This window comes from Diadema antillarum, unplaced genomic scaffold, assembly GCF_040938485.1.
Source record: "Diadema antillarum isolate AM-2024a unplaced genomic scaffold, OU_Dant_1.0 seq00000089_RagTag, whole genome shotgun sequence".
Lineage (NCBI taxonomy): Eukaryota > Metazoa > Echinodermata > Echinoidea > Diadematoida > Diadematidae > Diadema > Diadema antillarum.
In genome coordinates, this window is record NW_027271179.1 from 6,108 (window position 1) to 16,853 (window position 10,746).

Below are 10,746 nucleotides of genomic sequence, written 5' to 3' on the forward strand. Positions count from 1 at the left end.
AGCTTGTTTATCTTCTCATACTGAGGAATCAAAGAAAACAATTTTTCCATCTCTCGTAAATGAACGTACAAACGTACGTGTAATCTCAGTGACGTAGTCCATCCTTGAGAACGAATATATTTATCAAAATTTCGTTATCATGAAGTAAATATTCAGGTCCTAAACTTGTTATATAAAGTCTACAATGCAAAATTTGCTTTTTATATAACGAACATGGTCACAGCTAAAATTATGACAAAGGATTAATATAGAAAAACAGAAGAAATGTGCTCCGTTATAGAAATACGAAGTTTAGCTGGGGAGGGCAAACGAATAAGTTAGGAAGAAATCCCTCTGTGTTTGCTCCTTGTGTTACACACTGTTACCGAGGAGAATTTGTGTTATTATATTAGTCAGAAATGATAACAGGTTCGATACTGCGAAGTTTCGTCATAACATGACACAATAAGTCCATATAACTTGGATGGATGTTTGTGACTTCGATGTTATACAATATGGTTTGTTATAACAAACCTTTTGTAGCGCGTCATTTCGGAGGCTCGTTATTCATACAGTTTGTCAATACAAAAATTGATAGAGTTCGTATAATTATGACGCTTTTTTTATTCGGTAAATGATAGGAATCTCCGAAGGTTAATCGAAGGGCTTATTAATTGGAACATGAAAAATTATGTTCGCTTATCCAAAGGTGGAGAAACAGGTTAACAACTAAAATCCTCCAATTTCAAAACCTCATAATAACCGTTTTCACCTAAACGAATATCAGGCCCATTCCACTTTTAGAAGAACGGACCTAAAAATAATGATCCTTAATATCTATTTTTCGAAGAACATTTCTAATAACAAACCTCCTGAATTAACTACATTTTTTTTTTCATTTTGGAATAACAAACCTTTGGACATCGGAGTAACGAATCTTTGGAAGAGCGAACGAATCAAAGTGCAACCATAAACCTATTCTTAATCATTACTTTTTTTAACATGTGTTTTCAAAGTAAGCACAAAAACACAAATAAATTGACGATCTCTCTGTCTCTTAAATGTAAAATGAAAAAAAAAATCTTGGAAAAAATTACAAATGAATATTGCTTTTCATTGATGAGTATAAAACAACACCATGTGATGATAAGCGGAGGATTTGTGTGTTTTCATCAGACAATACTTGTATACTGCATGATTTTTGTTCGCTTGTGACGGCATTTCGATGAATAAAAAACATAAACAAACAAACAAAAACTTCTCCAGAGGAATTTGGTATAACGGGAGTGCACTGGCAATTCTTTTCTCTGTGTGTTGGAGCTCGATCCCTTCTCTGTTTCTCAGTCATTTTCATTCAACTGCTTCCAGGTCCTTTTGAAACTTTTCCGTTTCTTATTCAACACATGCTCATTACAGACTTCTTCCGTCATTATCCTGGATGTGATTGCATAGCACTTTTCGGATTTGTTTTGGTTTGTTTTGTTTTGTTTTTGTTTTCTGTTTGGCCGCAGCATGTTCAGGCTATTGAGGGAATGAGAGAAAATCGTCATGAAGAGAAAAATAAGAATGAATTAAGGCATTTAATATCATGACAATTACAGCGAACGTCCGTTATGGAGACCAAAACTGGATGTGTTCTGTTTGAGACGGCAGCTACCATACTCAAAAGATAAACACTTAGAGCACCTGTGACTAAAAAGTGGCACTGATCTTCTTTCTCCTACTATGTAATCCATTGACTTATTCAACCAACGAACATCCGTGAAAAAAACATTTTCCGTTTGTTATTACAGGTAAATTGAGTGCTGAACGCTATTCACTTTCGGGTATGGGCGGCTCGGTGATTTGGTAATATTTTCAACTAACATTAATCTTATGTGCAGTGATATATTTGTAATTGTCAGAAATTTCCTTTCTCGGACAGAACGTCCGTGAGCGAAACTTTCAGAACCTGTAACAGTACAAATTGTCTCCAAAACCTCATTAGAAAGAAATTTAAACGCACAGAAATGACAGATTACGCAAAATTCCATTTTCCTATAACTTTGTGTTAAGTGTTTAGCTGTTTTTGTATAATTAGAGGGAAAACAAGCGTAAAATTGTGAGTAAATTTTCAATTGTTTGTTCATCATGATCACATAACGCCTTAAAAATTCTGAAACTACTGCTCTAAACTCATTGTTTACTTTGTAAAACTTTATTTGTCGCTATTCGAGCCAAAAGTTTTAAAGAATACAGGACACTTTCGGGACAAGTTATCCCTATCGGAGGGATTGCATACGTCACGGACGTTCTCTGGAATTATCACGGACGTTCGTTCTACTACTATAGGGTCATGTTCCAGGACGGATAACTAATCGGAAGAGAGTACCTAGCCTTCCTAACTCTTTCAAAAATTTGAAAAGGTATTGTCAATGCAAATTATAAGAAATTTGACATCCTTACAACATATGTATTGCTCAGAGGGGGATCAGGAGGTGAATTTTCACAGAAAATATCAATTATTTGCTTGGTTTTTGGTGAATTGCATGGTCCAAAAACTGCGGACGAACCTCAGTCCGCTCCAAAAATTGCATGCAGCTCCTCGGCTAGAGAGCCAAAGGTAAAATGCACCTTCGCCATCAAAGCAAGATGGTGTCCCACTCGAAAACGTTTTAATCATCACGGACGTTCTTTTTTTCTTGGAGGTTCGTCTAAAAATACAATTTCGGTTCCTATTTGACAAAGGATGGACAGAAACTCAAAACAAACATATTATCGTGTTGCTAGATCTTAGTTGATTACGACTCAGAACAATATCGCCAATAAAGTTTCATGGGCTACGATCTTTATTAGAAAATAGCGGAAGCACGTCCGTGACGAAAACTGAGTATAATTTTGCATAAAAGAATATTACGTCCCATGTACAGCCAGCAGACGTAAAATTTTTGCAGGATATGTTCATTAGGTGGAACACCAAATTTTCGTATACGTTACAGTTGGGACAACAAAGTAGAATTTGCAGCAGCGATAGAAATAAAAGCATCACGGACGTTCGTCTGTTTAGGACTTTGATATTTTGATTGTTCTCTGTAATTTTTTACGTGCTCATAAAGTTCTTATAATTTTGTGGTACATACCCATGATATGTCAGATCCAGAACATGGTCAGATATTAGATGCCACGTACCATTAAGAATGCACATCATTAGTTTGAAAAACAAAAATTATTGTGAAAATAGCGTTTTTACCGTGTTTTTACGCTTTAAGTCCTTGTGAAATGAAAAATATCAGGCAAAAGTCAACCAAACCATATATTTCCTGAAAGGGAATTTACCAATCTTTGAGATGACATGAAAAAATCTGGTTTCTTAGATCATCCTGGCGTGTTCTAAGGGAAAGAATGTCATAAGGTACGAAAATTGGCAATTGTACATCGTTCAAAATTCTCACCCATATATATATATATATATATATATATATATATATATATATATATATGTGTGTGTGTGTGTGTGTGTGTGTGTGTGTGTGTGTGTGTGTGTGTGTATGTGTGTGTGATATATATTACATCATGTTACAGTAGTATTCGTGATGACCGTTTAAATGATAGACGACATGAAATCTCTTGTGATTTTACAACCCTTCGAATACAAGCGAAGTCAGGATATTTTATCATGGAGTGGGCTTTAATTTACTTGAACCTGTTACATTTTCAAAGCAAGCTGAAAACAAGCTGTAAAATAATGATATTGCATACACAAATAGTCCGAAGTACATGAAGTGCGTCTCTTGTCAGTTTATATCGCTTTTGTCTGCATACTCAAATGAAATGTATAAGAGGGGCAATATTGCCATATAGATGATTCAAAGTAGCGATCCAAACAATTAGGAGCCCTGTAAAACACGTATCTCCCATAATTGTTGTACAATTATATCAAAATGATTGTCTTATGACAAGATGTCAAATGTGACTGAATTACAGTTGTATTTCCAAGCGGAGCAAGTGCAGAGATTGTGCTGATCTTTCCATGTCTTGGCCAGAGGTTACATGAAACATGTAATTTAATTTTAAGCATTTTGACGCATACATCAGAGAATCAGGCATGTTTAACATCAGCTAGAATACCCTCTATAGACGTAAAGGAATATCAAAATAAAAGGAGAAAACTAGATGACGTTGGCATAGCCTTGACCGTTGGCGTCCAGGGCAACCTATCACAGTGCCCTCCATACGAACCAATGCCAGAGACGTTAATATATGGCGGGTATAGTGTACACCCTACTTCGAAGTTTGAGGACACCAGTTCAGTTCGGTGAACACTGAATTGTATTCATAGAGGGCAAGGTTATATTTCCTCGAGTCGGTGTTCCTTAAATATAGACTGTGTCAACAATCACAAGTTTGTCGGAGGTTGAAATCACACCGCGCCGATTCGTGCTGTATTTTACGTGTAGTCAAATTCCCCTCTGGAATTGAGTTGATCGAACAGATGCATTGTTCGATGTGCAGACGGTGTGAAATTGTGTTGTAGCATAATTATAGCGAGAATGGAGGAATCGGTGCCGGTGGTCGATTTTTCCGCCTACAGCCTTGAGAAATATTCTCCAGACCCAGAACGCATCCATCGCCTAGTGGACGATGTCTTCACTGCCCTGACGACGATTGGATTCATGTATTTGAAAAATCATGGGATATCGCAGGAAAAGGTGAGAGACCGCTTTGATTTTATGTAGAAGAATTAAGCTGTATAATTTTGTTTACTCAGAGACAGTTATTCGGTTGTTTGTTACTTATGAATTACACAATATTTGGCGGGTGCTTGATGATTTTGTACATTTGTAAGTTCGCTGTTGTTGATCTTGACATCTTGATATTTGAACTCGTGAAATTGTTATTTTATGACTGCCGGAAGTGTTGGGTTATCAAAAGTAATGTTTTGATCCCTTGAAATTATTCCCGGCCTCAAGGAAGCATAACTCCCTGCCGGAATATGCGATAGTGATATGCTTGCTTCTTTGTATGGCGTTATTTCTGTGCATAGCTTTTGTGACATTTTAAGAGAGTATAGAATAGTCGAATCTCTCTTTTCAGATAAGCGGTCTGAAGAATCCGTTATCGGTGAAATGATAATCACAGGGGTTTTTCAAAAGTACTAAGACTGCTTATTGGCTCGTCTCTATATATGGTCACTTGTAATAACTGGTCTAGTTCTCAGATGTACTGATCAATGACGCATTGCACTTAACTATTCATCCCTTACAATTGCCTTAACATATCGCTTTGAACAGGTCAACGATGTCTTTAAGTATTCCGGGCAGTTATTTTCTCTGCCGAATGATGTCAAGCTAAAATGTGGCAAGTCTAAGGAAGGATATTTTGGATACCTGCCCATCGAGCACCACAAGTGAGTTCTTTGGTTTCCTCTATTTTGTTGCATTGATTTTATTCAAACTCTCTTACTCTGTTGATGATGAATACGATAACTAGTCAAGTGAATGTGGGACAAAGGTTAAACACTTGCACTCTAGTCATCAAGCCAGTTCGTAGTTAGCTCATGTACACCTTGGTACAAATGACCTTTATTTTTTCTCATTTGGTTAGGCACATCACTCGTTTTCAAAGCTTTATAATGCATAAGCCGCCCAACATAACAATTTATGGAATTCGTGTTCAAACAAAGTATGAACTTGTGTTTAGACCAGGTGACCAGAATAGTCCGTCAGTTGACACTTTAGCAGGCATCTAATTCATTGTTTCGTATTGAATGCAATAACAGCCTTTTTCTTTTGATATTGCCAAATACCAGGCCTGCTGTCAGGTGGATGTGCTGGCAAGCACTATTTAGATAAGGATCACATGAATAATCATCACATTACAGATGCTTAACTCAGTGAATTAATAAACCAAAGTGCCTGTTGGTACAAATGACCTTTTTCTGCTCATGCGCAAAGTAGAATTACGAACTGGTCTATTGAATTCTGGCAACCTTTTTTAGCCATGCTCATCTTTTTATATTTCAGCCGCAGTTTATTGACAGGCAGAGTAATGAGATGTAAAAGTACTAGTTAAAGTTTGGTTCTCTTTTTAGTTTCTTCGAAACCTGAAATATATTGTTATTGTCGTTGTCGAGCCAAACTGTAATTCGACTTCTTTGACGTGTTTGAGAGCGGCATTATTAGCTTACGAGGTTTAAGCCTACCAACTACGACTATACTGACAACATCCCTGCTAGGGTCAGAGTATTTAAGACACTTGCTGCCATGGTCACCACGTAATGACATTGATACTTAAGTGGTAAGTGTCCATATAGATAGATCAATATACTTCTCATCTGATACACTGAAGAGGCCTTATCGCCCGACTGCTGCTTTAGTTGATAAATTGTTGCCTGTATACTCGGTTTGCTATTTCATTTGGAACTGTATGCATGACAGCAGCAAAATGTATTGTTTTTGTACGAAATTTTCCTGCCATATCTTGACTGGCCTCATGCTGCATGTTGGAATTATAATTGACAATTAATGTGAGGATTGATTGCATATTGTATGGTTATACTACAAATAGGGTCTGTAACTTCATTCTTGCCACTCAGATTAGACCCAAGCTGTGAGTTCTTCGATATGAAGGAGTCACTGGTTTTTCGCCCTGCAGCTGACGATGTGGTAAGCCTTTGAACGAAATTTTACTTCCGTCTCACATAAAACACAAACAAAGCAATAACAACATAATGACATAATGCTTCCTTCAGGCTGCATGGAGACACGTTTGATCCAATGCCGTGCAACTTATTGTCATGATCATGACGATATTTACTATTCCCACAGTAACTTAATGCCCTTTGGAGCCACTATCATTGCCATGTTTCCTGGTGAAAAAGATCACAATCATGACATTAACCTCGAAGTGTATATTTGCAGCTAGATTATAATGGCGTAAACCTTGAATAGATACACGTTAATTATGATACAACAATTATCGATCATTGTATCGATAGCAGACAAAATGAACTTCAGGAAACGTTTTGTCGTAGTGTCAGCAGAACAAGGTCTATCAACAAGGATCAGCATTAGGTCAAAGCAATGATTTCAAATCAATCATACATCTAATTTAAGACTTTTATTAATTTACAGTATTTATTTTTTTTTTTTTTTGGGTGGTGCTAAAATAGTTACAATCATCCCTATTCGCCAAATATTGCTTCTGCAATTAATCAAAATTATTGATGGTAAGTTTCGTACCAATTATGTTTGTTTAAAGACACCATGATGGTGAAAATGTAAATTGCAATGATCATCTTCAGTATTGCTTCAGCGAATGAGAAGTTACTTAAGTAATAAACACTTCATAACGGTCTCCTTGGCAATGTCGACAGAGGTGGATTTTAAGCAATACTTTTCTAATAAAACATTGCCTTAATATTAAATGGGTTAGTCAAATACCGGTTAGAGATTGGCTAAACACAGTCACGTGATGGAAGCACATTCGTTATGTTCGCCCATGGGCGAACATTCTTTGTAATGTTCTCCCATGGGAAATCATTTTCATGTAACAAATGACAGAAGGTCTAGGACCTCGCGCGCACAGTGATTTGGCTATAGCCGGCTCTGAACACGCGATGGCGCGAGCGAGCGATCGAGTGCGTTGTGCTGGTGGTTGACGACGTTGACGTACAGTGTATTTGACGTATTTGACTAACCCATATAATGTAACAGATGATGACTTTTGTTGTCGGGAACATGTACCAAACGTTCCACCCTCAGGGTTTGAAATGCTACTTCGGGAGGCTATAAGTCCCGAGACGAAGTCGAGGGACTTATAACCACCCTCAATAGCATTTCAGACCCTTCGGGTGGAACATTCGGTATGTTCCCTCCCCCGCCAGTCATCATCTATATAATATTGTACCCTAGACTCCTGCTTTCCACACTATTTCCCATGAAATGACTTTATCTCTATGCCAGGTGTTGCCGGAGCAAGAGGTACCCGAGCTCGAAGGGGCACTCTCCGCTCTTTTTGAGGCTTCGATCAGTCTTCACAACAGAGTATTGGAAGTTATGGCCATGGCACTAAGACTGGTCAGTTTTGTCTTTTTTTTTTTGAATAATTTGTTGTCTCGCCATTTATTTAAAAAAAAAAAAACGCTTTGTTTGGCATGGACACTTATATTAAAAGTCTATAGTTATTTGAAGCTACTGTCGCGACATACAACGCACAGCGTTAAAGGGACGGTAGAATTTTGGCTGAGATGCAAGATAATTGGAAACCACATATGAAATATTAAAGAGCATACAATTCTAAGAGGAATTAAAAGTTTATTTGATGAAGATCAGATTTGAAGGGGCTGAGATGTCCACACACAAAAAAGCAAAACAGAGTAGTCCTATAAAGGTGGGTCCCGCCTTTTATTGGTACCTGATTGTTTTTGGATATCTCAGCCATTTCAAACTAATTTTCATCAAAAAAAAAAAATGATTTCTTCTAGGAATTTGATGCTCTTTCATATTTCATAGAAGTGGTTTCTAATTATCCCCAACTCAAACATAACTATACCATCCATTTGATAATGATTGAGGATAATGTAGGTTTCAGTGTTGCTGTGCACCATCTTATCAAAATCATAAGAAAATCAACGCACCCTTGCATTACTGACAGACATATCACGTTCTTATTATCTATTCCTCTCACAACCTCCCCCGCTAAGTCCACCGCCATGCAAAATTCGTACGCATTTTTTTTTTTTTTTTTGTCTACAGTTTTTCAAATACATTGTATTCCACTGGAAATGGGCATCAGATTTGAATTTTAGTTCTGAAAATGCAAAAACTCCCTCATGTGGGAATGGCATAGCCCCTCCCATAGCGCCCCCCCCCCCTTTCCCGGCTCTTTCGTAGGATCTAGATATTCTCCAACTTTTACTCCCACCCCTCCCCCCGCACCCCCCCCCAAAAAAAAAAAACAAAACAAAACAAAACAAAACAAAACAAAAAACGGATCGACACTGTAATCGTTTTCTGGTCCAGCTGAAGGTCTGTCATGTATTTTCACAACCATGTTCTATAACAGGACCCCCAGTTCTTCAGAGAGATGTATACCTTGGCAGGCAAAGAAGGAAATATAACCTCTCTTTGCTCCCTGAGCTACCCACCACTAACCAGCATCGCAGTCAAAGAAGGCCAGATGCGATGTGGAGAGCACTCGGACTACGGTGGCATCACCCTCTTATACCAAGATGACCGAGGGGGACTAGAGGTATAGGAGGAGTTAGAAGGGGGTAATGGTGGTGTTCAAAGGGGTGATCAGTGTTCGGGGATAAAATACTGGCGGTTATGGGTAGGGAATAACAGTAACAATAGAAGTTATCTATCAGAATGGAAGTCAGTTATGGGAAGTCTAAAGAGTAGCGGTAGAGGCTGTGAATTTTCGACAAGAGTAGGAGTTCCCAATTACGAAGTCGAGGACTATCCAGGAAAAATCAGGCCACAGAAACATAAATCATAATGTAAATTAAATTTATTGTGTGTGAATCGTATGGTTTGTGTCGATGAGTCAGTGCATTGGCATAATGCTGCTTATAGTACAGGCATCACTAACGGAATTACAGTGTCTGAAAGTTTGTGAAAGGATATAATTTTGTGTACGTGTGTGGGTATGTATGTTTGTGTTTATTAGGAAAAATGTCAAGAGCTTTCAGTGAATTGATTCTTCACGTCGTTTTAGATACAGAATAATTATCATACAAGAAAACTATGAATAGAACAATTATTTCAGTGTAAGTACCCACTCAAAAAATCATATTAATTCTCCTCTTACCTCCAATCGCCAAGGTGAAGAATCGTCGAGATGAGTGGATCCAGGCTCCACCTATAGAGGGCACTGTTCTGGTCAATATTGGTGACCTAATGCAAAGATGGACGTCGGATAGGTTCATTGCCTGCGTAAGTTAGAGACGTTTTGATCTCAGCGAACAGGTATCAGCAAAATATGAACACTGTTGTATAAGAATATTGTGATGACTGAAACAAGCCTTGTTCCTGATATCCGATGCTGCATACTAGTATACTGAGTAGTTTATGCAATTGTTACTATGGTTACGTGCGCCCGACATGCATGTTTGGGCATTCATAGTGACTGTAGCTTATTGTTATAGATGCTTTTCAAATACATTAATTTTCAGCGTCATTTGTTGGTTTTCGTGTCGTTGTTCCCACTCAGAAACACAGGGTCAAAGCCCCGGATGATCCAATCAAACGACATCAGGAGCGGAAGTCGATTGCATTTTTCGGAAATCCCGACAGCGATGCCATCGTCGAGTGCGTGGACGGGTCCAACAAATACCCGGCGGTCAGAGCGATTGACTACCTGAATATGAAACTACGTGAGGGGAAGATATTAAGTGATGCTCGTGCGTAGAACTATCATCCCAGAGCGCTGCCGATTAGACGTTAAAGGGGAAATTCAATGCAGTTGAAAGTTATTTTAAAAAGGCCGGGGGGTAAAATTTTCTTGGCACAACAATGAAAAATTGATGAAAATCGGATGAAAAATAAGGAAGTTATGGAATTGTGAATTTTGTTAAAGTTTCTGGAAACACTTCTTGGACAGTCGATGTGAATATGCAATTATGTCATCCCGTCACAACTTTCCATAAAATTTGTAGATATAAATTTTGAAATATCCCGCTTTTCATTCAAATCATACGCCAAGTCTCAAATCCTGATATATCTAACTGATCATTATTTCATTTCATTTCATTTATTAGGTATCCACACAAATCATACAGTGTTG

The 10,746-nt window shown here is 37.9% G+C and overlaps 1 protein-coding gene across 1 annotated transcript; it reads left to right on the plus strand.

Annotated features, from left to right (window-relative positions):
• Nucleotides 1-4,508: 4,508 nt before the first annotated feature.
• Nucleotides 4,509-10,371, plus strand: LOC139726546 (uncharacterized). Its single transcript, XM_071637530.1, has 7 exons — nt 4,509-4,667; nt 5,250-5,365; nt 6,554-6,623; nt 7,923-8,036; nt 9,025-9,210; nt 9,786-9,896; nt 10,174-10,371. The coding sequence occupies exons 1-7, from the start codon at nt 4,509-4,511 to the stop codon at nt 10,369-10,371; spliced, it is 954 nt and encodes a 317-aa protein (XP_071493631.1).
• The last annotated feature ends 375 nt before the right edge of the window (nt 10,372-10,746 follow it).